The sequence below is a fragment of the Papio anubis genome, chromosome 7 (assembly GCF_008728515.1).
Source record: "Papio anubis isolate 15944 chromosome 7, Panubis1.0, whole genome shotgun sequence".
NCBI lineage: Eukaryota > Metazoa > Chordata > Mammalia > Primates > Cercopithecidae > Papio > Papio anubis.
The window spans coordinates 13,634,983-13,662,755 of NC_044982.1; the positions used below are offsets into that span (position 1 = coordinate 13,634,983).

Here is a 27,773-nt window from a genome sequence, read left to right on the forward strand (position 1 = left end):
CACTGTCTTGGATTAGCACATGTTGACCTCAGCCTCAATCTCCTCATCTGTAAAATGGGAAGGGGTGGGCCTAGAGACACTGCAGGGCCCTTCCCTTCACCTCTGAGGTCTGCAGTCGCCTCCTCCTCCCCTCAGCGCATGGCTGCTACTCAGGAATCTGCCAGGACTGACGACTTCCAAAAATAGAAAAGGGAAATGCGGTCAGCACCACCTTTTCCACTGGGACATCAGCCCCTCCTGGACGCCCGCAGGCTGGCCTGACACAGCCAGCTGCCCCTGCCCACCTGGGGCTCCTCCAGTCCTGCCTTGGCCTCCCTGGGAGTCTGGTGCAGGAAGCCCTCCTCTGGCCTTAAAGCACCCCTCCCTTCCCTGTGGGAGCCCCCTGAGGATGGGCCCAGCCCCACCTAACTTGCAGGGTCCCACACGCCTTTTGCTTTTCGGAATTCAGTCTCGGGTATTAGGTAAGGGCACAGACTCTGACGGGACTGCCTCGGCCCAAGCTAAGGCGAGTCGCATCACCTCTCTGAGCCTTGGTTTCTTCTTCCTGGCCCAGAAGGGTTCCGGAGTCCAGGGAGTTCCTGGGTGAGAAGCACCCACCGCAGTGCCAGGTGTGCAGTACGGGCATGGTCTCACCGGGTGCCGAGGCCCACTGGGGACCCGTGAACGCCTTCCCAGCTCCCCTGTCACCTCCTCGCTTTCCAGAATGTCACCGGATCACTTGCATTGAGGGCCCCAGGCAGGATTTCCGTGCCTTTATCTTGTCCTAGGATGGCTGTTTGGTTTTGGATAACCAGACAACTTCAGAAGGATTTCTGAGATTCCGCAGCTAAGCCAAGAGCACTTTTGTAAATGGCGTGCCGTGGGGCGTGTGGCAGTGCAGGAACTGAGCTCCCTTACTACCGAGCCTGTGCTGTGAGCCTGAGGCAGCAGCTCCTTCCGTCTGCACCACAATCTCTCAGTGAGATGTTTTTATTACCCCATTTATTGGGGCAAGAAAACAAGGCCCAGAAGGGTTCTGTTGTGGCTTAGGGTACACAGTAGAGAATGGGCAGCCCCAAGGTGTCCACCAGCATCTCTCTGACTCAGTGAGGGCCCCGGGCTGCAGGGCGAGTGGCTGAGCTGCCCCACTAGGCTTGGCCTGTGGCCGCCACTGGCAAGAATGACCCAGGAGGCTCAGAAGAGCTAAGTGGCTGGGTGTGGTGGCTCATTCCTTTAATCCCAATACTTTGGGAGGCCAAGGCGGGCAGATGGCTTCAGCCCGAGAGTTTGAGACCAGCCTGGGAAACGTGGTGAGACCTTTAATCCCTACCGAAACAGAATACAAAAATGAGCCGTGCACGGCGTTGCTCGCCTGGAGTCTCAGCTACTTGGGAGGCTGAGGTGGGAGGATCATTTGAGCCCAGAAGGTCAAGGCTGCGGTGAGTTGTGATCTCGCCATTGCACTGTAGCCTGGGCAACAGAGCAAGGCCCTGTCTCAAAAAGAAAAAAACAGAAAAGTGCTAAGGGATGAATGCCTCTCACAGCCGGGCCACTCCTGCCCCCTAGAAAGTATTTCTTCCGGATAAGACACCAAGGCCTTGAGGTTGTGAGCAGGGGGGCCCTGCGTGTCCTGCAGAGCCAGGATGGGAGATGTGCCCGGGCGTGGGTCCCTCAGAGCGTGGGTGGTGCCCGGGCGTGGGTCCCTCAGAGCGTGGGTGGTGCCCGGGCGTGGGTCCCTGCTCAGCACTTCCCTCCCTGGAAGCTCCCAGTGGCTGCTTCAGCCTCCTGTGCTTCGGTAAGGGCCACTTTTCTTGGTGACCAGGGCTCTGTCCCCAGCCCTGCTGACCCGCTTTCACTTTTTTTTTTAAATTCAGGTGCGCTGGGCATAGTGACTCACACCTGTAATCCCAGCATTTTGGGAGGCCTAGGAGGGAGGATTACTTGAGGCCAGGAGTTTGAGACCAACCTGGGCAAGATAATGAGACCCTGTCCCTACAAAAAACAAATAAAATTAGTCAGGCATGGTGGCACACACCTGTAGTCCCAGCTACTCCAGAGGCTGAGGCCCAGGAGTTTGAGGCTGCAGTGAGCCATGATTGCAACGCTACACTCCAGCCTGGGTGACAGAGTGAAACATTGTCTCTAAATAAAATAAAACTGAGGTAAATTCACATACATAAGATTAACCATTTCAAAGAGAATAATTCAGTGGCAATTAGCACATTCACAGTGTTGTCCAATCACCACCTCTATCTGGTTCCAAAACAAAACATTTTCATCGCTGAGAAGAAAACCCTGGGCCCGCCAGGCACTCACTCCCCATTTCCCCCACCTCTTGTTACTGGCAGCCACTGAGCTCATTGCTGTCTCTGTAGCGTTACCTGTCCCAGATACTCCATAGAAATGGAATCACACAATATGTGAGCTTTTGTGTCTGGATTCCTGCACTCAGCGTGATGTGTTCAGGGTTCCTCTGCATTGTAGCATGTGTCAGAGGTTCATTCCTTTTTATGGCTGAACAGTATTCCATTGAATGGATAGATCAGTTTTTGCGGCTGTTCATGTGTGGATGCACGCTGGGGTAGGAATGACACCGCGGCGAGCATGGGTGGACGGCATCCGTTTGAGTACACGGTCTCAGCTCTGGGGTGTGTACCCTGGAGCACACTGCCGGGTCAGTTGGCTATTCCATGTCCAGCTTTTGAACCCAGCTTCACTTTTGTCTTTCATGGATCAGCCACTCCCTTCCCTTTTGGCCCCTAAGCCCACAACCCCCAAAACTTCAGTATTCATTGAGCACCTAGTGTGAGCCCTCCCTTGGCTGATTTAGAGGAGACGGGATGCAGTTCCTGCCCTAGAATTCAGATGAATCTCCTCCCAGCCGGGCACATACTGTCCCCACCTTCTCAATAAAGTCTGAGATGGAGGCCTTGTTGCTTCCTCTTTCAGAAGAGCAAACCTGAGACAGGGAGGCTAGATACTGTTTCCTGAGTCCACAGAGCTAGGAGTTCACTGTCAGGTTTGGAACCCACGTCTCTCTGACTCCAGAATCCTTCCCAGTGCAGTGCCCCAGTTCCTTGGAGGCCCTGGCTGGGGCAGGCTGAGCCCATGACAGTGTGTGTCCCAGGCCAGCCGCGATGGCACAGGACGTGAGTGGCAGAGGGGAGTGCCGGGCTGGGAGGGAGGACAGAGCAGGGTGGCCTGACCAGCACATGCAAGCTTTGAGGAAGGCTGCGCTTGGACCCCAGGAGGCAGGCAGGAGCAGCAGAGCAGCCTCTTTAGGGAGCCCGCGTTGTTTGGGGTGTGAGTTCATTTGGAAACAGCATTTCTTGGGGAGGAAGACTGGCCTGCTGCGCCCCAGGGCCCTGGGAAGGAGGACTGGCCTGCTGGGCCCCAGGGCCCTCGCCCTCTCCTCCCTGGAGGTCTCCGTGATGGTGGGCAAGTGGCGGTCTGATCAGAACTCCTCGCTTCTGCCTGGCTCTGCCCCTCAGCTGCTCCTAGCCATGTCCTGCAGCTGCTGGCCTCTGCACCTTTGCCTCCCCTGTGTCCTCCCTGGGGTCTCTCTCCTTCTCCCACCCCTCCCAAGGGCCTGCATCCTCCTGCCTTCAAGGTCTGGCTTTAGTGCTCTGAACCATAATGTCTTCCTAGGCCCCCGCCACACTCTTCATCTCCTTCCTCCCTGCTAAATGGCTTTAGTTTTACAGGCTAAAAAATATGGGTCCAAATTCTGCCCTGTGCTTTTGAGCTGTGTGACTTCGGACCAGCCCTGACCCTCTCTGAGCCTCAGTTTCCCTGTGTGTAACGTGCAGTGCTGGCACTGGCCTTCCAGGCTGTGATGAGCCCACAGGAGGTAATGAGCCTCTCACACCTGGTGCCTGGCGACCCTCAGAGGGCAGGACCTGGCCAGTGGTCGCCCCGTGCTCACCACAGTGGGTCTGTCCAGCCTCCTGGCCCGAAGCATGCCAGGGCCTCATGGTGCCTGGGGTGGGGGTCTCTCTGTATGGTGCGGCATCGCAGTTCCTCAGCCCACGGCCTGACTTCCTTGTGTATGTCGGCAGCTGGACAAGATCGAGGGCGTGTTCGAGCGGCCGAGCGATGAGGTCATCCGGGAGCTCTCCCGGGCCCTGCGGCAGGCGCTGGGCGTGTCACTCTTCGGCATCGACATCATCATCAACAACCAGACAGGGCAGCATGCCGTCATCGACATCAATGCCTTCCCAGGTGAGTGGCAGCCGGGCCACCTCCACTGACCGGCCTCCAGTGATTGTCCTCAGGTGACCAGGCAGGCGAGGCGGGGTGACCGAGGCCCGAAAGCCTGCTTTCTCCCTTACCACAGGGTCCAGGGAGGTGCAGCCTTGAGAAGCCTCAGCCTCACCTGCGCGATGGGCTCACGGGGTGTGCGAGGAGGGAGGGAGAGCCACACATCCACCTGGGGAACATCCAGACTGGAGTGTAGTGTTGCAATCACGCGTGTCCTTCACCTCTCTCCACCTGCGTCGTCAGCAGATCAGCCCCTCCCCCAGGCCCTCCTCGATTTAAGGAGCAGGAAGGACCGTGAAGGGATTACAGCCCCCTGCAGTTTACATTTTGGGAAACTGAGGCCCCAGAGAGGAGGAAGCTGTTCAGGCCCCACAGCACATTGGTGGCAGGCCAGAGACTCCCAGGCTCACATTGCCTCCACCACCCTGAACTGCAGCGCCAGGCACTGGGGTTGTTCCCTGCTGCCAGCTGGGCCCTAGGAGCCCACTGGCACTGAGCCAGGCTCTGCCATGTGCCCCTCAGCTCTCAGCAAGGGGCTCTATGAGGACCACAGGAGCAGAGCCCTAGCACAGGGCATGAGGGACGATGGTGTGACATCACAGCACGCTGTCACCAAGCTGCATGCTTCGGTGCCCGCTGTTCCCCAGATGGGGGTCCCCTGTTCCTTTCTCCATCCTGACCCTTGTTAAGCACCTGCTGTGGAGGTGAAGCCAGCCTCGCTTGCTGCTGAGGTGCAAAAACGTTTAGGAGATGCTTCCCGCCTTCAGAGACTGTGCCTGGCAGGTGGGGGCTCGGGGTTATTTGTCGTGGGGGTGAGGCAGGACTTTGACCCCACGCACCGGCTGGGCACTTTCTGTGTGTGTCACCTCCACTGGTCTGAGAGCATAAGCAGGCACAGTCAGCAGCACAGGCCATAGCAAGGAAGCCAAGGCTCAGAGGAGTGCGCTGGCTCCTGTCATTCAGTTGGTGTTTACCCGGGGCTGCTGTCACCCAGAGCTGCTGTGTGCCCCAGCTGGTCCAGATGCTGATGCAGTGTGAGCTCCACTGCCCGGCCCTGCCTAGGGAGGGCTCGCCCCTGTCGGGAGGAGGCGGAGGACAGAGTGGTCGGTCGGGGGCCTCCTCTGTGAGGTGGTGACACTGGAGAAGAGGGGCAGGTCCCAAGAGAGGCACCGTGGAGCCCTGTGTCTACAGCAGGTGCAGCCGTGGGGCAGAAAGGGTGGAGGACAGAGTCAGGGGAGCAGCGTGTGGTGAGCTGAGGACGTTGGAGCTCACCCTGGGAGTCGGGGAGCAGCCACCATGAGATCTGTGTTTGTGAACCAAAGGGCAGACCCGTGGGACAATCGTATTTTTCTCCATTGCCTCTGGGTGCAGTGGGGAGGAAACCATGGGTTTAGCTGGAGCTGGGGAATCATGGGGTTTTGCTGTGCAGGTGTGAGGGAACCAGGGCACAAGGGACATTCAGGATAATGCAGGGGACATTCAGGATAAGGAAGCAGGATCTAAACCACGGAGCATGTTTTGAGTGGCAGAATGAAAAGGGGACAACGTCAGTGGCTGGAGGGCCGGGGGGCACAGGGAGGCCTGTTGGAAGAGAAATTCTAGAAGGAGGAAGGAGACAGGAGAGGGTGGGAAGCTTTGCACCTGAGCAAGGCCAGTGCCTCCCGACACAAAATGTGTGGATGGTCGCGATCTGTGGGTACAGACAAGGGATGGCCCTGTGAGCCAGTGTGGGGCACTGTGAGCCAGTGTGGACAGGGAGGGTTCTTCCAGAGAAGCCAAGAGAAGGGCCACCCAGATGGGGTGGGACTATGGCTGAGCCTGGTGGAGACTGGTGAGGGAGCCTGGTGCTGAGGGGAGGCCCAGGGCTCTGGCAGGGCAGAGCTGGTTCCCTGGGAGATGACTCAGTGTGCCCACCTTACCATAGAGCACCTTTTTGGGGCCAAGCAGAGGGACAGGCCTATTCTTCTGCACCCCACAGGAGGCCCCTCGGGCCATGGGTGTCCAGCAGCGCCTGGGAGAGGGGCCAGCACACTGGCTCTGGAATAATAACAGCAACAGCAGTGTGTGCTGATGACATTGTGAGCCAGGCCTGCCCCGACGCCTCACTCGTCCTCACGAAGCGATGTGCAAAGGGCCGCTAGGATCTCTGTGTTGCTGATAAGGATGCGAGGCTGGGGGTTGAGTGGGTTGTCCAAAATCACATGGTGAAGCCGGATGGGACCCAGACCGTCAGCCTCAGCCTTTCCACCTCTCAGCTCCAGCCATGGGTTCGAATCTTGTCTCAGCCTTTACAGTCTGATGGCACAACTAACGTTTCAGTCTCAGTGTTCACTGCAGTGGGAACCAGTTTCCCACCCTGCAGACAGAGGAGACAGCTTTTGCACAGTGCTGGTGTGGAGCTGGCACTCTGCCCTGCGGGCTCATGCCTCAGTCCGCTCCCCAGGCTCCCGTTTATCCTCAGGCCTCCGCAGAGGCAGGTGTCTCTGCACCACCACAGAAAGCGGCCTCCCTGCCCTGGGCCCTGGGCCTCGTCTGGGGATGACGGGGGAGGTTGCTGGGGAACAGCTCTCTTCCCTGGTGCTGACCTGATGGTGGAGCTCCTCCGCTGCATCTCTCCCTAGGCACCCAACAGCCATGCCTCTGCCCGGGACACCTACCCTGCCCTCCAGCCCCAGCGCAGGGCCGACGGACACCCCTGGTCCTATGGTGGAGGACCTGCCACCATGTGGTATTCAAGGCACACACAGGACCAAGGGCATCCTTCAGATCCCACTCTGCCTCTTGGGAGCCGCCCTGAGCCTCAGTGTCCTCACCTGTAAAATGGGCTGCAGGAATGCAGTGAGCTGAGGACCGTGGCGACCACAGCCCAGTGGCTGCTACCTCCCGAGTGCTGTGAACACCATGGACATCGTCACTGCCCTCCTTGTGGTGGTGAACAGTCACGCCACCTCATCTGTGAAATGGGGACAGCATTATGAAGGTTAGGCGAGAGGATGTTGCGGGACGCTCGCACAGTGCCGGCTGGGGAGGCGCTGCTTGCCGGCCAGAACAGCCGTCTTTATTTGCACCATGGGCACCCCTGCATCCCCTCTCAGACTTGGGCTTCGTCAGACCACAGCAGTTGTTTGCTGAATAAATAAGGGCATGGGCAGGTTCAGCAGCCTCATCTGCCAGGCCCCTGGGCCCCGTAAGAGGTGGCACAGGGTGCCCACGTCTAAACCTTCATTCCCACCCCGGTGGGGCTGATGGTTGTCAATGTTGTCCCAGAGGACAGCCCAGGGTTTCTGAAAACTCCTGCCCCTCCCAGTTGGCTCGGCAGGTAGGGCGCTCGCCCTGTGTGAGTCTCTTTTGGAGCAGTTTGCTGGGAGCCAGCAGAATCCTCACCTGAGATCCGAAACCTGCTTGGTGGCTCCCGAGGGCTCTGCCGATGCTCGCAGCTGTGTTAGGAAGCGCTCGCCCCAGGCAGGTACCACGGTTTCTGTTCTGTTCCCCTCTGTTGAGGGGAGCACGTGTTGCTGTGCTGTGGAGCTTGTCTCAGGCCTGGGGCTTGCTAGTGATGCCCAGCGTTTCTGTCCCTTGGCTCGATCCTCAGAGAATGGGGCACAGAGACGGCCTCCCTGCAGGTATTTCATGGTGAGAAGGAAGCAGACTCAGCTGGGGTGGCAGCTGCTTTGGGAGGCAGACACCACTCACATCCCAGCCGCTCTCAGTGGTGCCACTGCAGCCTCCACCTGGGTGGGAGGCGGTTCTCTTCTCAGTTTGCAGATGGGGAAGCTGAGGCTGCGGGTGGAAGCGGGCTCCGAGACTCAGCCTGAGGCCAGACTCAGCTGAGCCGCAAAGAGAGGAGGGGTATTTATTACTCTAAGTGTGTGGAGCTGGCTTTGGTGCTGCTACCTCCAGCCACACCAACATCCGCTGCACACGTACTGGCTTTTACCACACAAGTGGGTGGGTGGGTGAGATAGTGGAGCTGTGCCCCAGAGGAACAGGGACAAGCAAGTTTCATCCTCAGTTTACGTTCTTCAACTTCGCACACCCTGGCAACAGCTGAAGGTCGAGGAGCATGCACCTGATTGGGCGTCCAAGCTCTGTGACTCCCCTATACCCCTTATCTGCTGAGCCTCACGTTTTCTCTGTAACTGGGACGCTGACAGCACGCCCTGCCTCATCCCGGGAGACCATTGGTTCTGCATCTTCCTCCTCCTCTCTGCATGATGCGTGCCCCTGGCTCACGCCCCCTGTGCTCTCTCTCTCCCACCCCCAGGCTACGAGGGCGTGAGCGAGTTCTTCACAGACCTCCTGAACCACATCGCCACTGTCCTGCAGGGCCAGAGCACAGCCACGGCAGCCACAGGGGACGTGGCCCCGCTGAGGCACAGCAAGCTTCTGGCTGAGCCGGCAGGCGGCCTGACGGGCGAGCGGACATGCAGCGCCAGCCCCGGCTGCTGTGGCAGCATGATGGGCCAGGACGCGCCCTGGAAGGCCGAGGCCGACGCGGGCGGCACCGCCAAGCTGCCGCACCAGAGACTCGGCTGCAACACCAGCATGTCGCCCAGCTTCCAGCAGCACTGCGTGGCCTCCCTGGCCACCAAGGCCTCCTCCCAGTAGCCACGGAGCCGGGACCCAGAGGGGCGGCGCGGGGCGCAGAGCACACCCGCTGGGCCAGCAGCTCCCAACGGCGATGCTACTACTAAGAATCCCCAGTGATCTGATTCTTCTGTTTTTTAATTTTTAACCTGATTTTCTGATGTCATGATCTAAGTGAGGGGTGGGGGGGAATGGAAGAGAGTACCGGGTGGTCCAGTGTTGGGGAGCAGGGCCGTCTGCCTGCTCCCTACTGTACAGACCACCTCACTGAGTTTACACACGCTTGTGTTTGCAACACTAGGTCTGGACGGGAGGTGGGGGGTGTGCGTGTGACTGCCATGAGAGTGTCTGTGCACATCCCCATCTATTGGTCTCCGTGGCCGCTGTGGACCAGGCCCCTGGGGACCCTGGAGGGAAGCCTGCCCATGTCGGGCTGTGGGTGGCTGATCAGGGCTGTGGGTAGTTAGTTGATCAGTGCGCGTGAGAGTGGCTTCCCTTCTCCCTGACTCCCCACTCCCTGACCTGCCCCTTCCTTGTTTTTCCTCCTACTGGTCTCCACCAAGGCTTTGTAAGCCCCAACCCTGCCTGGTGTGTAGCTAACCCCTCCCTCCCCACAGCCAGAGGAGGCCACAGACCCCTCAGGGGAGTTCCATGCTGGGGTCTGGGTTGTGCTCCCTCACAAAAGGGAAGGAAAGGAAGCTGGGCGTCCTCTGGGCCCCCCAACACACGTCCCACTTAGCCCTGCACAGCGGCCTCCTTCCCCCAAGCCAGCACTGCCGCTCCCTGGAGCCCCGGAAGGAAGCTGCCTGGCTGGGAGCCCCGAGCTGATGGCGCCTGTGCTGAGGATTTGGGCTGTGATTTGGGCAAATCATTCCAGGTCTTTGGGCCTCCACCTCCTCGCCTCTAGTGGACAGGTGAGACCAGAGAGCACCACGGGGCTGGCTTCGCGCTCTAACCCCTGGGATGCAGCCTGCCTTTCCGTAAAGTCACCTAGGTGAGGACAGGCGCGGGAGCCTCGGCATGACACCGTGGAGGTCGGGGCCCTCTTCCCAGTGGGTTCACTCCTTTTCACACCTGCTGGATCCCTCCTCACCCAGCAGGCCCAGTCCACCTCTCATTGCAAGCCCCAAGCACTGAGCCAGCTAGGTGCCAGGGAGCCACCCCCGCCCCTCGCCCCTGCACGCCTCAGACTCACCCCATCACCTTGGCAGCAAAGCACTGGCTCTCCGCTCTGACCCCTGGTCCAGGCAGCCCCTCCGCAGAGAAAAGGGCTGGAGAGAAGCCTCCGCAGCCCCTGGAAGATGTGGAGTGCTGGGTGAGAGGCATCGGCCCCCCAAGTATGTTTTGTGTCTTAAGATACCAGTTTACTTTGAAAACGAGAGAAAGGCTTCTGGGCTGTCCTCTGCCCAGTGAGATGGAGGACACGAGGGAGTGCTGCGTGTCCCGAGAGAGGCCCCCGGTGCATGGAGGTCCTTCGGCCTGGCTCAGCTGGGCTGCGGGGCGCCCCCTTTGCGGAGGGAGGCACAGGGCTTGGGCGAGGGGCAAAAGCCATCAGAACTGCCTGGCTTTTTTGGAAACTGAGGACCCAACAACTAACCACGTTTACACAACTTGAGTGTTGAACCCCGATTAATGTCTGTACGTCACCTTTCCTAGTTCTGACCCTGAGCCCCGGGGAAGCAGGAAAGCGTGGCCGGCCTCTTGCACTGCTTTGTCTCCAAAATAAACTACTGAAATCAAACCGCATTTCACACGTGTTTACACATGTTGCTCAAGTTTGTTATGTCATTCTCCCAGTCCTTAAAAAATGTTTAATAAAACAGCTTTACCTTTTAAAAATAAAATTTCAATCCCAGTCTGCCTCAGGTACGGGTGGGGTGTGCAGCTTGACTCCTGGCTGCGTTCCTGTACCATTTGTGGCCTCCTGGGTCATGTGTGTCCAGGGCCCAGATACCGAGTAACCGCTGTCTGGTGTCCTGGCGGCACCCACAGCCCTCTGTGGCGGGGTGGGGGCGGGGCTGTGGGTGTGCAGGGCAGCTGCATTTTCCAAGAGTGGAAATGGAGGATGGAGATTTGCTTCGTAAAGGCCTGGGAGCTACAAAGGGGGTAGGGAGGAGCCAGCCGCACTCAGGGCTGGGGGGTTGGTGGACTCTGCCCAGTGAAGCCAAGGGAATGTCGGCAAGGAGAGGCCCGGACAGCGTCGTGAGACTCGCACCTGGGAGCGGTGGAGATGGAGTCCATTTCACTAAACGTTCCCTAGGTACGCTCTGACCGTCTGTAATCCCAGGACAGTGTCCATAGAGTTGTCTCCCCTTCAGTCGCATTGTCCCTGGCCTTGGAGTTTCTGCCTCAGGGAAAGACCCACTAAAACCACCTGGGCCGTGGCGGCCTCCTCCAGCGCATGGCGGCACTGCCTCCTGAGCAGAGTCACTGAGAGTGTCTGGGTCCAAGGAAAGGACCCACTTAGCAAAGGCTGTTGTGTGGTGCTGTGCAGGAGTTGTGTGCTGGCCCGGAGTTGGCCCCGTCAGCATCGGGTGGCCTGGGGCTCTGGTTCCTGAGCTGCTGCTTCCGAGTTGGTCAGCACATTGGCTCTGTGGCCCTGCAGCACCTGACTTGATGGTGGTCCATGGATGGGGTGCTGAAGGGCTCCAGGAGCAAGGGGCCGGCCCACACTTTGGCTGAGTCCTTGGGTAGTTTCAGAGGGTCACCTGCACAGTCTGCATTGAGCACCCTGGGGCCGAGGCCTTGGGTCAAGTTCTTCCTGACAGTGCTTTGATTATATGGTGATGTGATTCTGCAAGCATAACCCCCCACTGAGTGCCAGCTGCTGGGTGTCCCCACCCCCAGAGCCAAGGGGAGGCCACCCTGGAGCTGGTGCTTTGCCGTTGGTGTCACGGAGGTGTCTGGGTCCACACGTGGTGGGTGGGCTGGGCCAGCACTCACCCAGCATGGCGGGCGGGATTGGACCCAGCTGCAACCTGGCGGGTTCCATGGGGCTTCCTGTGGCTGGGCCTGCCTGTGTCTCATACCTGTCAATGAAGGAGAAAGCCACCTGGGAAGAACATTCCTCTCTGTACCCAGGGGACTGCCAAGTGTGCTTTATAGAAGGCTGGAAGACCGACCCAAGTAGGAAGCTTCACACGTGAGCCAACTGAGCACAGCTGCCAGACGGCCACTGCAAGACCAAGGGAGCCAGCCTGTCCTTTGTCCTTCTAGCCTGGAAGACCGGTTCTTGACTCTTGGGCACTCACATTGGCCACTGGCTGCAACCACTGAATGGCTTCACTGATGTCCCTGGGGTCTGTATCTGCCCTCTCTTCTATTCCCTAGAAACTCTGGCCAGGCATGGCGGCTCACGCCTCTAATCCTAGCACTTAGGGTGGCCGAGGCAGGTGGATCACGAGGTCAAGAGATTGAGACCATCCTGGCCAACATGGTGAAACCCCATCTTTACTAAAAATACAGAAATTAGCTGGGCGTGGTAATGGGCACCTGTAGTCCCAGCTACTCAGGAGGCTGAGGCAGGAGAATTGCTTGAACTTGGGAAGCGGAGGTTGCGGTGAGCCGAGATCGCACCACTGCACCCCAGCCTGGCAACAGAATGAGACTCCTTCTCAAAAAAAAAAAAAAAAAAAAAAAACAAAAAAAACTCTGATAGTTCACCTGGTGGGATCCCCGGCAGCTCCTCCTGCTTCCTGAGCTGTGGCTCATGGGCTATTGGATTCAGAGACCTTGAACTGGGTGCTGGCTGCCCTAAAGGAGCACGACCCCTCCAGCCTAGTGATTGGGAGGTAGAGAAGTGCAGCCATCCTTGACAAAGGCCCAGCCTCCACCGCCTCAGGCCAGCCTGACCGCACCCCGATGCCACAGTCATCTGCCCCGCCCGGGCATAAGCCTGACCCAGGTGATACAAACGAGGCTTTCCCATGGGTCCTCCCCTTGTGAGAAAGGGTCTGTGCTCTGTCCCTTCTCTCTGCACAGCCATTGTCAGTGTGGTTTGGAGTGAGTGAGCCTCCACACTGCGCAGGACAGAGCTGGTGAGCATGACGTCATGGGGCAGAGCTGGTGAGCATGACGTCATGGCCTCCTGCCGACTGGGGTCTTCTTCCTTCTGATTCTCACCAGCAGGAGCACCCAGACCCCCCTTTTTCAGAAATGATTGCATTTTCCCTTCAAGAGTCATCTGTGACCTGGCAGTGTGGAGGGACTGTCCCCTCCCACAGCCTGGCCGACCCCCTTCCTCCAGGGCTGTGTGGAATCACCTCTCGGAAGCTCACTCTGAAAAGCCAGTCACAGGGATTTCACCAGGATGCTGCTGTTCGTGCCGACACCTGTGCTTTGTGACAAATGCTGTTTGCTTCAAGCTGTTCACAAGCAACTTCACCAGAATCCCAAGCTGGTTCGTACGTAATTTGTGAACGTACATATGCATACTATACGTGACCATGTACGAGATACAGACGCCATGGCTTCTGTTCATTGGCTCATTTGCCTGGTCGCATGTTCACTCCACGAGGTTTGACACTGCAGGTGGCTTTGAGATGGGTGGTTTCAGGGACAAGGTGTTCTGTGATCTCTGTATTTGCTAACTAACTAGTCTTGTTTAGATTTCTTTCTTTCTTTCTTTTTTTCTGAGATGGAGTCTCTGTCACCCAGGCTGGAGAGTGCAGTGGTGTGATCTCAGCTCACTGCAACCTCCACCCTCTGAGTTCAAGCAATTCTCCCGCCTCGGCCTCCTGAATAGCTGGGATTACAGGTGCCTGCCACCACTGCGCCTGGCTAAGTTTTGTATTTTTAGTAGAGATGGGGTTTCACCATGTTGGCCAGGCTGGTCTTGAACTCCTGACCTCGTGATCCACCCGCCTCGGCCTCCCAAAGTGCTGGGATTACAGGCATGAGCCACCACGCCCGGCTCTTGTTTTGATTTCTAACAGTCTAGTGGAGTACAGTTAATGTGTATTTCTGTAACTGTTGGGGTGGAGTGTAAACCTAACTTTTGGAAACGTGAAATAAACAATTGCGCCAGCCGTTCGGAGGGTGTCCTTCTGTGCTTTGCAGGGGGCGGGGGGTGGCAGTGCACATCAGCCGCCACGAGCAGCCCATCCTCATCAGAGAAACCCAGACTTGCCAAGACCCCTCAAACAACTCAACACCATCGCAGTGGTTTTCTGGGCCATGCTGTGTGGGCTCGTGATCCTCACTGTCATCTGGTAAGGAGATAGTAAGTATTGTTTCCATTTTATAGATGAGGAAACTGAGGCCCTGAGAGGGCCAGGAGCGCCTGCCCAAAGACTCCTGCTAGTCAATGGCTGGGCTGGGGAGTTCAACTCCAGTCTTAGGTCCAAATCTGGGTTCCCACCGTGGAACCTTGCCTGCTCAGACTCACCAGGCAGAGCTTCAGGGACTTGGTTCCCAAATCCCAACTGGCCTCTGGACTTGGCTCTGCCTGGGCCCCTGGAGGGTGGCAGCGATGCTTCTGAGCCTCACCCACCCACAATGCCCATGCCTTTCCCGTTCCTACCTGGAAGACACCACGTGGGCAGCCTTCGAAGGCCGAGGCCCCTCCCTGCACCCTCTCCACCACTGCCTGGGATCATCACCCTCCCCGGCTTGTGTTTGAACTGCAAAGGCCAAGGACGTCAGCCCCAGAACTGCCACCTGGACAGGTGAAGTGACTGGCCAAGGCCAACCAGCCAGTCCAGCAGAGCCTGGCTCAAACCCAACCTCCTCCTCCTCCTGGCCTGCAAGGTGCGCCCTCCAGTGTGGGCGTGTGCTCCTCCTGCTTGAGTGCATTTTTGTCCCTGTGGGTTGCTTTGGCTGTTGAAGGATGCAGCTGTCTCCGCTGGGCAGTGAGCTTCTTAAAGCCAGGACTTGTCGCAGCCATGCTCAGGCCTACCAGGCCCAGAGCAGCCATGCACAAATGTTTGACGAGTGACTGAATGATGGGCCCTGATCTTCAGCCAGCACGCAGAGGTCCTGACTGAGTAATCCTCACAGTCGCCATGTTTCAGTGTTCTGAGCATCATCCCTGCCTGTGACTTGGGTGAGTCATTTCACCTTCTCTGCCTCCGTTTCCTCATTCACAAAACTGGGACTAAGAGCAGCCTGTGCACTAGTGAAGCGTTACATACACGAGATCTTCAGACGCCCCACATTCCTAACAATAAGTGGGTGCCAAGCGGGCCCTGCAGCTCAGAGGCTCGAGTCTGACGCCTGTGGCCTGCGACAGGCACTAGGCTGGGCTGTCAGGGCCTCCACCCAGCACCACAGGTGATCGGACGGCAGGGACCATCAAGGAGGGGTGACCTGGGCTCAGGAGCAGAGCCCGTGTCCCCACCTGGCCCTGCCTGTGCATGGCCCAGTTCAGATGTGACTGGGGATGGGAAGAGGCAGGAACCCGGACGCCCTCGGCAAGTGTGCTTTAATCCCTACAAACACTCTGAGGCAGGCCAGCATTCCTATTTTACAGGTGAGGAAACTGAGGCTCAGAGTTAACAAAGTCATTTGCTCAAGATCCCACAGCCAGGAAGTGGCCCAGAAAGGAGTCCCCTAGGCAGACTGAACCTCCCTTCGTCCCTTTGCCCAAATCCAGTGCATACCACTCCACTCTAAGTTGAGAGCGGAAAAAATTCAGAGGAAAGAGCCCAGAACAGATTTATTTTTCTTTAGATAAATCTCATACAGATTATGTTACAGTCAGGAGTTCTCAGCTTTCACCAAAAGGTCAGAAGTTATTGCAGTTGTGTCCAATGGATAGGATGGAGGAAGGGAAACTTCTAGAAAGCTGCCTGTGTTCAGAAAAGGAGTCATCAATGTTTAAAGTTGTGAGGCTGCCCTGCAGAGGACGTTCCAGGGCAGAAAGGAGTCAAGAGTAGGAGACAAGGTGCGTGGGGGGGGCGACAGAGTGGCCTGGGCTTGGGCAGGCTGGAGGCTGCCTCCCTACCGGAAGCAGCGTCCGGGCTGTCTGGCCAGGACTTGCCAAGGGGACAGCAGAGCCAGGACCGCAAGGTGTCCTGGGGCCAGCCCTGCCAGCCGATGTCTCAGCCCCGCCGCAGTGCCTGCAGCTGGTGGGCCACTTTCTCCAGCTCCGCCTCAATGGCCGACAGGCTCTCCAGCTCCTGGTCCTAGGAGAGACATTGGAGGTCACTCGGGCCAGCCTGGCCAGTGGCACGGAAGGCACAGTAAGTCAGAAAAGCACTGGGTTAGCTGTGTGGCCTTGGACAGGTGGCTTCGTCTCTCTGAGCCTCAGGGGCCTCATCGGTCATGGAGACAGTGATACGAGCCTGCTGCTCTCAGGATTATTATGGACAAGAAGGTGGCTGATGTCGGGGACCCTGTTCCCACACTGTGCTTGGTGGCCTCTTATCCAGGCGCCACTTCCTCTCAAATGGTTCTGGACAAGTGGGAGTCTGTTCTTTCAGGGCACATGGAAAACAAAGCTTACAGTGTCCCGAAGAGCCCCCTTCCCTCGGCCTGACCCATGGGTGCCAGGACCTAGGGTGAGGCCAGCCCGGGGCTTCCAGGTCTGTCTTCTGCAGCCTTCCCACCTGGGGGGAATGGGGGGCCTGAGGCAGGGCTGCATGCTGGGGGAGCTACCCCATGTTGGCCTGCCTAGGGCTGGGCTTTGATCCCTGGTCCTGATTGTGAGAGGATCCCAAGCTCTGGCTGCCCAAGTTCAGGGAAGCAGGACCCCTCCTCTGAGCCCTGTTCTATGCCCCAGTCTCCAGAAGTTTCCAGGCCTCAGAACTTGGACACCCACAGAGCATACCCTCAAGACTCAGAGCAGGAGCGCAGGGAAGGCTGCCTCCCTTGACCTGGGAGGGGTCATTTTCCCGGGGTCACTGCCAGATTTGAGGCTGCCGAGGGCATCCTGGCCCATGGACCCCAACATTGATCATTGCAGGCCATGGAAATAGACCCTGCAGCCGCTTCGTCTTGGAGCAGGCCCTGGGGCAGGTATTCTGTGAGGCTGGGGTTTCTATGAAGACCCTTGGGCTGTGTCGAGGAGGCCCCCACCCCATCCTGTCCACATGCCTCAGGGGTCCCATTTCTCTGCCCTGTTGTCTGGAGCTCCCTTTGCTTGTGGAGAAAGGAAACTGGTGGCACCTCTGGGCCCCCATTCTCTCCAGCTTTGTCCTCAGTCCCTCACCCTGGGCTCCCAGGCACAGGGGCAGATGCCCTCTCCTGCTCCAGCTGCCAACATGGAGCCTTCTTCCTCTCAGACTGCCAGGCCCAGAGAGGGGGTCGGGGACCCAAAGAAGGGGCCGCACCCTCTTCTAGGTGAGCAGAGAAGAGCCTTGGGGTCGGGGCCACGGACGGGTGTCAGCCTTCCCACAGAGCCCTGGTTCCCACCTGGACACTAAGGCTTGAACCAGGTATCCCAGCCGCCTACCTGCCAGGGACGCCAACTCCCACCCTGCTCCTGTGGGCTGTGTCCCCACACCCCATTCATCTTCTCCAGGGTCACTGGTTTTCAAAGCCCTTGTGTGTTCCAATCATGGTAATGAGGTGGGCAGGGGAGACTCCTTACCCCTACTTCATAAATGGGGGAACCCAAGAGGCTCAGAGGAGGGGAGTGACCCGCCCAAGTCCACGCAGCCAGGAGGAGGCAGAGCCCAGGTCTTCCGGCTCACATCGTGTGGCTCCCACCTGATCCCCACAGGCAAGAGGTCCCCGGCCCTACCCCTGCCCTGCCCCGTTACCCTCATGGGCCAGATGCAGGGCCTGAGCCTGGGAGGAAGCTGTGCCTGGGTTGCCTGGGGGCCAGGAAGGGACATGGCCAGACCCACCACATGGTTTTTCCAGGGCACGACCTGCAAGGCTCCCTACCGCCTTCGGGACAAAGTCCCCACTCGGCGCCTCCCCTGTTGCCACAGGCTGATCTGAGCTCCTCCCACCTCCCAGCCAGCTTTGTTGGATGCCCCCTGGGAGCCAAGACATTTTCCTGCCCTGAGAGCCCCCGGTCTGAGCATCTCTCCATCCCCAGACTCCAGGGGGGCCGTGTCCCCTCAGTGGGGTAGGAGCAGTGTGTCTGGGTGTGGCTGCCCCTGCTGGACCCACTCTCCGCGGCCCAGCACCGAGCTGGCTTCCGCCCCATACCAACCTCTGGTCTGCGGTTGGCACTGCCTTCCTCCTCTTTCTTCTCCTCAGGGTAGCCTCGAACCTGGAGGGGCAGGCCCGCCTCAACGCTGTCCTCCTGGGAGGATGGCCTCCAGCCTTGTTGCAGCTGTGGCCCAGGGCCCCTGAAGCCGTAGGCCCGGGCCCGGAAGGAGAGCTTCATGGAACGGTCCGGGTTGTCCTCCTCCTCCTCCTGCCCCTCCAGCCGCTTCTCAGCCGTCAGTTCCTTGGCCAGCTGGTCCATCTTGCTCCAGCGTTTGGAGTCCTCCCACTCCTTGGAGAGCCGCTCCTCTTCCTGCTCCAGCTCCCCGCTCTTCCCACCCCGGAAGAGGCCTTGCGGGGCCCCCGCCATCTCCTCCTCCTCTTTCTGCTGGGAGTACTCCTGCTCTCCCTTCCCTTCAGGGACCTGAGCCTCCTCAGCCCCAGGCTTCCCAGCTCCATCCACAGCCAGAGCCTCTGACCGACCTGGAGCAGCTGGTGGGCAAGAGCAGGAGAATGGGTGGGGGACCACCATTTTCCCAGTCTCTGCCACTCCCCGGGGGCCTCTGCTGTGGCCACTTTTAGGGCCACAGACCTTGGCTCGTAGGGCCCAACCCAGCCTCTCCACAGTGATGACACTTAGCGGGAAAAACCTTCTTGATGCCAGGCTTTGCAAGACCCTCTCAGCTCAGAGTGGTGGGTTAGCTGGAGCCTGCCTCTTCCCCTCATCCTCACCCCAGAAGCCCGGACAGCTGGAGAGTGAGGAAAGACCCGCAGCGGGAGCCAGGGCCTCTCCTAAACCCTAGTTGAAGCTGACACTGTTCCCAGATCAGCCTGTGCCCTCCTGCCATGGTCTCTGTTCCCAAAGCCAGCCCATCCATCACCCACCCCTAGCTTCCAGGGTTGGTGGGGGCAGGCTATGTGGAATAGTAGGAAATGCATGGTTTTGGAGTCAGAGAAATCTGGGGTAGAACCTCAGCTTTTACTACAAATTAGCTGTGTGACCTTGGGCAAGTTACTTAACCTCTCTGAACCTCATTTGTCCAAGTGGGAAATGGAGCTAATACCTACCTTTCAGGGTTGTTATGAAGGTGGAATGAGGTTATGGAGAAGGCTCCCCTCCCACCCATCCCCGTCTCCCAGATGCGTTGGTTGAGGTCTCCACCATCATACGTACTTTCGCCTTTCCGGATCTCCTTGTAGCCAAAGCTCGGGTGGGGCTTCAGCGCTGCAGTGGGGCCTTCTTCCTCAGGGACAGCCTCCTCTCCAGCCTCGGCCTCCTCCTTCTCCTCCTCCTCCTCTTCTCTCTTTGCCTGCCACCCTGGCTCTGCACTCAGGCCCTTCTCTCTGTCCACCAGACCCTGAGAGAGGCCCTCACTGTCCCCCTCGGCCTGTGGGGCTGTGTATTTCTGGCTGGGGAGGCTGGCTGGAGGGTGGGTGTTGGTGGCCTCCTCCTCCTCCTCCTCCTCCTCCTCCCCGGGGCCCTGATTGTTCCCCTCAGTCTTGGACTCCTGCCTGGGCTCCGGGAGGGCCTGGGGCCTGGCTCCGTCTGTGGCTTCACCACTTTTCTCTGCCTCCTTGGAATCCTCTCTTTTCTCCATAGCATTGTTGGAGGACGGCTCTTCCATCGCCTCTGCAGACACAGCACAGCCAAGTCAGGCCCTGAGGACCGGACCACGTGTGGGGCCTCCCCACAGGCTAATTTCAGATCGTACTCATTATGTTTCTTGGCTTCCAGCGAGCCCAGCCCAGACAACGATTAGGGTTACCCCTCTGTCCATGTCCAGGCTTGATCTGAGCACAGCTGGATTTGTTTCTTTCTTTTTAATCTTTTAAAACAGGTTATTATTCAAAGAACAAAAAACAAAAATCCAGACCTTAAGAATTAATCCAGGAGATAAAGCCTGAACTGAAAATTAATATGTCAGCTGTGTGTTCTTGGGCAAGTTGCTTAACCTCTCTGTGTAAGAGGCACCATGTCTGCAACTTCATTCTCCCCTCCATGTGGGGCTTCTCTGTCTTCAGCGTCCTGTGAAAGGGCTCAATTCTGCAAAATTTTAGGGTTTCATTAAAAGGTATTTTATTGTGGCTGCCTTAAAGACAGCCTTTGAATAAGTAAAAATTCCTCCCGTCATTAGAATAATGACCACTGAACAAAGTGCTGTCAAGTACATTCCACCATCTGAGCTTCACCAGGACTCTGGTGAAAGGTGCTCCCATGCCTATTTCACAGAAACCCAAAATGATCTGCAGAAAGGTAAGATGACCTGTCCATCTCACGCATTTTGCAGGCAGCAGAGCTGAGCCTGGAACCCAAGCCTCCAAATGCCAAGTTCGGGATCTCTTTGCACTGACACATGGCTGCCTGCCTCATTAAAGCTTCAGCCAATGTGAGGGCACCTGGGCCTCACTTGAAGGTTTTCCCTCTCAGCCCCAGACGGGAGACACCGGGATACAGCTCCTGAACACCAGCCTTACCCGCTTGTAGCGAGAGGGAAATAAGGGATTATGGGTGGGGCTCCCAACTCATCGGACCCCTGGGTCCATCATAGCCACTGTTCCCATTGCCACCCTCCCTTCCCCACGTCTGGCCAGACTGGCTGGGACAGACCTTTCAACTCGGCCTGGCTGCTCTGGTTCTCAAGAACCTCCGAGAGTTCATCTTCAAAACTACTGTGTTTCTTCTGCTGATGTGCCCTCTCCTTGGCACCTGGTATGAGAAAAAGAGGGAAAAGTCCCATTGGTTCCAGCCCTGGCATATTCATCTATAAGAGTGAAGGCCTCCATTTCCCCATCTGTAAACTGGGTACATCATGTTCAGGGCCTGCCCAATGAGACACTGATGGGGTGGTGAAGGCTTGGCGTCCCTCCTGTCTCTCAGCTGGGCCCTCAGGCAGCCACCCTGCCTCGCCAGATTCAGCTTCTCCCCGGGAGGCCAGAGCAAGCGTGCTGTGGCCTCACACAGCCAGAAAGGCTCAGATGGAGCAAGGGGCCCAGGGGCAGGAGTTGGGGGTGGGGAACCCCTCAGGACCTGGCTGGTAGCTCTAGGAACCCTGCAGCAGGCAGTAATGGTGGCAGCTCTTGATTCAGGCAAGCCCTGCTACCCTTGGACGCTGTGAGTCCGGGCCCCAGGAGAAGGCCAAGCCCTGTGCCCACATCAGAGCCCAGGGTTGGCGCCTGCTGCCATGACCCAGAGATCCCTCTCCCCCTGCCGCTGCTGCCTCCTCTGACTGTCCCCACACCTGTGCCTGATTCCTGATGTTGGCCCCTCAGCTAGCCCAGCTCTGCAGCTGGTCCTCATTTCTTCCCCAACAATGGGCTTTCCGGGGCAGCTGTGGGCCAGGGACCACGCCCAGCTCTGGCCTCAGGCAACATGGGTTCCAGTTCCCTTCTGGCTATTTCCTGGCTCCTTGGGCCACTTGGGCTCCCCAAGAGTTGGGTGCTTATCTAGAAAACAGGGTTGCTGTGTGGTAAATGCTAAGACAGAGGCACACAGAAGATGTTACTGGAGCCCAAGAGGGAGTGGATGGATAGATGGATGGACAGAAATACATCCAGGACTCTGTTAATGGAAAACAGTCGTATGTACGTATATTGGATGCTGCTTACACTGGATACACATGTGTATGTGAATACAGATGTTTCAGGACACATTCTCCTATAATAGTCTCTATTGACAATCTAATTATTTAAATGTAATCAGTCATTCAATATTTAATTTTAAAGTTATCATATTGTAATAAAATATTTAATGCTTAATTAAAAAAAAAAAAACACTAGTCCAAGGTCACTGATGCTGACATAACCATCCAGGTAGTAATAGTCCCAGCTGCCCCCAGCACACCCTGCCCCCTCCAACAACAATAGGAGATGGGTGCTTGCCACCCAGGCTGGCTCGTGAGTGGGAGGAAGAACAGTGTGTTAGCTTGGAAAAGGCCATAGGAATCCTATTGCTGTGGCTGTGTTTACACGCCTCCTCCCCAAAGCCCTCTCTGTTCTCACACATGGCCTGGTCTGCCCCAGAGGCCTCAGAGTGGGGCCCATCCTGGAGCCAGAGCAGCCTTCATACTCCCACCCTACCCCAGACACAAGCCCAGCCCTGAAAAACACTCCTGCTTCATTGGGAAGCAGATGCTGGATTCATGCTATAATGCCCTGTTCTCAGGGAGAGACACACCACCACCAGTGGTCCTGCCCCGGTGGAAATTGCCACTTCCCACAGGGAGTCAGCTGGGGCTGGTGCAGGGCCGAACTCAGGCTTCCTGGTTTGCGAGGGTAGGGCTGTGCTTTGCATCAAGCCTGGAAGGAGCTGGGGGGCTGGGCACAGAGGCTAACTGTGGGATGATGACAGCTTCACCCTCCACCCCAGTATCCTGTCCAGGCTTGGCTTGAATATCATCATCAGTGATGAACGGCTCACTACTTCATAAAGTTACTTCCTAAAATGACTGAACTGCAGAGGCCATGGGTTTTAGGGAAGCTGCATTTGGCATGTCTCTATTCACTATGTGACCTTGGACAAGTCACTCAGCCTCTCTGGGCCTTGATTTCTTTAACAATATCAATAACCGATTGAGCCAGGTGGCACGGCGGATCCTGCTTTTCCGCTTTATAATTGAAAGGAAATGACAGTCCCAGAGAAGAACTTGCTGAACCTTCCACCACATTTTCTGACTCTCAGTTACTGGAATTTACCCAGAGTCATGTGCAGTGGCTGGAAAATACCTTGGAGAGCGAGGTCTTGGAGCTCCTTCAGTAAATTCTGATGTCTCAGAATGGAAAGGATCCGTTCATCTGCAATGGAAGAAGAGTCGTCATGGGTGGTTTCCAGAGAACGGCCGAGAAAGAGATTACCATCAATATTTTCAGCTGAGCACAAGGAATTTACTCTGGAAACTCAAAACCAGGGTGGCGGCAGCAAGACTGGATCTTGAGATAACACTTTTGAAATTACCTCCTTTCCAAGGTGTGTGTCAGTTTCCTACTACATCAGAGAAGTCAGCCACTGCCCCAGCACCCAGACCTTAGCCAAGGGGTGGCAGCCCCTGAGGATGAGTGGGGGTCTCTTTAAATACAATAGGTTCCCATCTCCATGCCTGCGCTCACACTGTCTACCACACCTGGACAACCTCATCTTCATTTTTCCGCCCGTCAGTTTCCAATGTTTCTCTTAAAGCCCAACCCAAATGCTGCTGGCTCTATCCAGCAGTTAATAAAAACTTGACTGGTTGCCTGGAAAGATTTTGTCCTTCTCATGTCCACCCATAACAGTCCTTTATTCATCACACATCTAGAGGGTGTCTTCAGGAGCCAGAGGCTGTTCTAGGCACTGGGATACAGCACACAAAATCTTTGTCCATAGGGAGCTCACAGTCTGGGGGCTTGCTGTTCCAGCCCTGGTTTCATTTTGCCTGGAGTTCTAGTTGATTATGTTCATATGCATCCCCTCTGCCAGTCTGTAAGCACCTGGGCTACAACCCCTCCAACTGTCTATACACCTCAGACCCCAGTGCAGTGCCTGGACATGACGGGCACTCAGTCAGTGACTATTGAGTTAAATCATTAATTCCACCAAAAGCCACACACCCATCTCCTAGCCTCCCAGCCCGGCAGGCAGCAGCCCTCACCCCTAGCTTCCAGTTCATACCTCCTCGGAGTGTCTCGAAACACTCCTGGCTGACAGGCATGGGACTGGGCTTGGAAAGTGTGTCGGAGATGACCTCAACGATGCATTTCATCACCTGGGAACAGAGTGCGGGGGCAGGTTGGGGTTGGTTTGATCATGGGGCTCAGTCCCTGGAGGCTCTAAGGTGAATTTCTAGTGAGGACAGAGGGTATTTGCTTTTGTCTTTGGGAGTCCATGATCCCTGGCTCAGGTACACAGCTCTGCTTTCTTAGCCAGACAGTGATAGCAATGATAATAGAAAACCCTTATACAGTGCTTACCACGTGTCAGGCACTCCAACCACATGGCCAGCAGGTTCCCCTCTAAGGTGGATCATGGTGAGAAAGGGGTGTAGGGAATGGTACCTGGTACCTTCTCATCCCCAAGTGCTAATTCTCTAAACATGAGAAAGCTGCTTGTGGGCACTAAAAGGATGTCTTACAAAAGTGCTCTGATCGTGAAGATGTCCAAAGGTCAGTTCCTCCAGGAAGTCCTTCTGGACTGCCCAGAGGAGACAAAGACCTTCCCTGTCTCTACCCTGTTTGGAAATAGGATGTAGGTTACTGTCTGCCAACACCCATGGTGTTGTCACATGCGAGGAGTCACAGCTTCATATTCTCACTCCATGTTCACCATGGGATGGATGAATCCCCTGGCGGCACGTGAGCAAACATTGACTACACCTGGGAGCATGTCCCAGGTCGACCACAGCCACGCCTCTGAAAGTCCTATCCTGTGCCCGCAAAGGTGCTGTGCATAATTAGGCCCCTGATAAATGAGTGATCTTTGATGATGGTGCCCACTGTAATGTGGTATCCTAGTTGTGTGATCTTGGACAAGTGACTTAACCTCTCTGAGCCTCAGTGTCCTCATTTGTAAAACAGGAGTGAGAATACCTTCCCAACTGCTCTCCCAGGGTAATGAGGTACAGATGGAAAAACACTCTCTCGAGCATGGAGTGTCAGCACGCCCAGGGAGGGGTTCACAACTCCAGCCCTGCTTCCACAGCCGAGAGCTGAGTAGAGAGCAGGAGGTGTCAGACAGGCATCAGGCAACACCGGCGGGGAGTGAGCGGGTGGAAGGCTGTGTCTACGGGATGCCAAGGCAACCAGTCCAAGGATCCAAGATGGCAAACTGGCAAGTGCTCTATAATGTGTGTAGTCACAACAACATTATATGGAATCTTCAGGTCTTAACCAGCTGTTCTGGTGCCCCTGACCACAGACTGCTGGGTATAATATGGTGACCAGAGTGTCTCCCATAAGGGATCTGGCAAGGAGAGCCCAGCAGCCTGTACCCTGTATCTCCCTGCAACCCCGGACCTTGCACTGGGAATATCAGATAACCACCTGTTCATGAGGGCATTTTCTGGGAGGCAGGAATTGGGTAAAGGGTCTGGAGAGGGATGGGGAGATCAGCAAGGCAGCTGTAGGAATAACAGTGCCTATTTACTAAGGACCTACTATGTGCTAGGCAATTCACATCCGTGATTCCTACTCTTTACACTTCCCCTCAAGGAAAAGGAGAAAAAGGCAGAGCTCAGAGAAATTAAGGAATTTTCCCAAGGTCACACAGCTAGAATGAGTGGTAGAGGTTTAAGTTCTGTCTTATCTGCAACTAAAACCTAGGAAATATAATTGAACAGAGGTTGGAATCCCTTGGACGGTTTCGATTTTAACTGTGGTGTCTACTGGAAGAAAATAGTTTCTGGGAAGGTGGGGAGTAGAAATTTCTCTGACCCTCAAGTGAAGATTTGGCTGAGCACTAAAGTCTGGAAAAAACAGCCCCAGCTCAGCCATGAATGAATTCCAAGTACACACCCAGTGTGGCGTGTCTCTTGCTGCTAGAGAAACCCCTACCAGTGTCTCCTAAGGCCCTTTCCTGGGTGACCTCCATGACTAGCCCCTATGGCGGGACCGTGGGTGCAGGAGCCATGATCAAAATGTTTTCATTGTGTTCCTTTGGGAGAGCCAGGGCTGGAGAGCCTGCTGGGTGTGGGTAGTTGCTGGCAGAGCCTTTCAGGGGGAAAGAAAGAGTAAAGGGGGAGGCGAGAGCCAGGCAGGCAAAGGCCATTTTTACAGGTCTGTGGACAACCACAACTAGAAAGAAGCCACCCCCACCAGCCCCTGGTGGGCCTACTGGATTCAGAGTGTTCAAGACAGCCTGAGGTCAGGCACCTCAGCCCAGTAGGTAAGATGCAGGCCTCTTCTGCTGCACATGCAGCTCAGAGGAAGCTGGGGAAGTCCCCACAGCAGGACAGCAGGGAAAGCAAGCAATCTTTGATATCTTCTTTTGCAAGCTGTCCCCACAGGCTCAGCAGCCGCAGTGCTGGCTCTTGGCTTTATGCCGAACTTACTCCTGCAGCTGCCCAAGAACTGGCTGTGAAGTGTCCACTGGAGCCTCCTACCCCTCATCCCCAGCACCCCTTCTTACCTCGGTGTCCCCTTTATTCATAGGGCTGTTCACAGGGAGGGCAGTGACTGGGAAGAAGAAGAGAGTGCTGGGGTCACTCCTCTGCTCCAAGTGGAGCCCAGTCCTTCCTGACTGGGCTCACTGGGGCCGGTCCACCCAATGCCAACCCTCAAAACTGCCCCCACCAAAAAGAGAGGCTGGGGCTGATTTTGTTTCCTTTCCCTGGTTGCTGCCCACAGTGGGGTGGTCCCCAGAGGCTGCACGGAGACGTCCTCCCCCTCCCCCTTGGGAAACTCCTGCTCTGGAGCTGGTGTGCTCTGGAGCAGGGAGCGCTATCAAAACAAGGCCAAGGGCTGCACAGTGGGACTGGGGTGGGAGACAGAGGAGGGGAAGGGAGAGACCCCAGAGGCGGAGGGGAAGAGATGGAGGAGGGAGATTGTGAGGGATGATATGGAGAAGTAGAAGTCAAGGCCAGAAAGGCGGGGAGAGTGAGATGAAAGGGGAAGAGGGATGGAGGGGTGCGAGCAGCCATCCTCCCACCTCCCCCCAATGACCTTGGTCGGCCACCGCGCAACCTGCACTGGCCCTGATGTAGCCGAGGCGCCAAGCCCAGACAAGGGGTGGGCACAAGGGGGCCTTGCCCCGCGGGGTTGGGAGTCAGGCCCAAGTGTCCTGTGGGTCCCGGGCAGAGGCCACACTGCAGGGTCGGGCGGGAGGCGGCGGCGCTGTCCGCGGTGCTGAAAACTCCCCGCGCCCGAAGGGAGATGTGGAGGGGCGCTGGGCGCCGCGCGGTGCCCGGACCTCAAGGTGGGCAGAGGAGCCCGGGACCCTCTCCCGCGAGCCCCTCGCTCTCGCTCACCTTGCCCGGCGCAGAGCAGAAGCGCCAGGACAGCGGCGGAGCGCATGGCGGACCCGGGCGCCGAGCAGCTGGCGGTGTGGGGCCGGGCACCTAGGCACCGGGCGAGGGGCGGCTGGACCGGCGGCCGGGGTCTGGCTGCGGTGGCACCGGCGCGGGGCTGGGGGCGCAGTGCCTTGGCGTGCTTCCGTCTGTCGGTCGATCCTCCCGCAAGCTCCCTACACGGGGCTCGAGTACTGCAGTGGGAAGAGCAGCAGCAGCAGCAGCGCCCGCTCGCCCCGCTTATATACCCCGACCCCGGAAATGACGTCAGCGGTGCCGCCCCCTGCCCCTTTCCCCACCCCCTGGGGGTCCAGTCCCCGCTCGCCCCACCTCTAACCTCACGCCTCGCTACCTCTGGCCTCCGCCGCTCGGAGCTGGTGGGTCTTGGCCGCGAAGCGGGTATCTGGTTTCTAAGAGGTGGCATGGGAGACAGGGGGGCTGTGGCTCATTCTCCACCCCTCGACGGTTCCACCGATTTGCCGTGTGTCCCTGCGCAAGTCACTCCGATCTCTGGACCTTACCTTCCTCCATGTGTACTGAGGTCTCTGGCAGCCCTAGCACCCCGTGCTATTTTCCCGAAGTGCCTCCTGCCCGGGGTGTGCTCACCCTGGTCTCACAGGCTGGAGGCACGCCCATCACTCATGGCTCCCTCCAATATCTAGGAGGCTCTAGAGGGGCCTCTGATCCCCTGTCTGAGTGAGGCTTCTCTCTCTCTGGCAAGCTAGTTTTGTGCCTTCACACTTTGTTGTTGAATGTGTATTTATTTGAATAATGTTTAGTCATCATTACTTCCACAGGGCTGAGCGCCACACAATCTGGCACAGAGGAAACGCACTTGACAGGTAACTGTTGAATGTATCCATTGAAGGTTCAAAC

General features: G+C 57.1%; 2 protein-coding genes across 5 annotated transcripts in view; one reads left to right on the top strand and one right to left on the bottom strand.

Moving 5' to 3' along the window:
- The window catches only part of ITPK1 (inositol-tetrakisphosphate 1-kinase), a 181,382-nt gene extending 170,712 nt beyond the window's left edge, over positions 1 to 10,670 (top strand). For 3 of the 4 annotated variants that reach the window (XM_003902187.3, XM_031667885.1, XM_031667886.1), the window contains 2 exons: positions 4,038 to 4,200; positions 8,504 to 10,670. In XM_003902187.3, coding sequence (XP_003902236.2) covers positions 4,038 to 4,200; positions 8,504 to 8,847 — 507 coding nt within the window. In that variant the 3' untranslated portion in view covers positions 8,848 to 10,670. The remainder of the gene's footprint in view (positions 1 to 4,037; positions 4,201 to 8,503) is intronic. The other variant, XM_031667887.1, reaches the window with a different exon arrangement.
- A 4,785-nt stretch (positions 10,671 to 15,455) lies between these two features.
- On the bottom strand, positions 15,456 to 27,157 carry CHGA (chromogranin A). Its single transcript, XM_031667888.1, has 8 exons — positions 26,859 to 27,157; positions 26,021 to 26,067; positions 23,570 to 23,663; positions 22,648 to 22,716; positions 20,534 to 20,632; positions 19,100 to 19,555; positions 17,930 to 18,417; positions 15,456 to 15,950 (listed from the first exon to the last, which is right to left on the bottom strand). The coding sequence occupies exons 1-8, from the start codon at positions 26,902 to 26,904 to the stop codon at positions 15,867 to 15,869; spliced, it is 1,383 nt and encodes a 460-aa protein (XP_031523748.1). The 5' UTR covers positions 26,905 to 27,157; the 3' UTR covers positions 15,456 to 15,866.
- Positions 27,158 to 27,773: the final 616 nt, after the last annotated feature.

Excerpts from the sequence above, each read along its gene's own strand:
- CHGA (XM_031667888.1), bottom strand. The coding sequence starts at position 26,904 with ATGCGCTCCGCCGCTGTCCTGGCGCTTCTGCTCTGCGCCGGGCAAG. Across the intron at positions 22,717-23,569 it reads TTTCGAGACACTCCGAGGAG|ATGAACGGATCCTTTCCATT; the intron begins GTATGAACTGGA and ends CTTCCATTGCAG. Across the intron at positions 18,418-19,099 it reads GGAGATCCGGAAAGGCGAAA|CTGCTCCAGGTCGGTCAGAG; the intron begins GTACGTATGATG and ends CTTGCCCACCAG.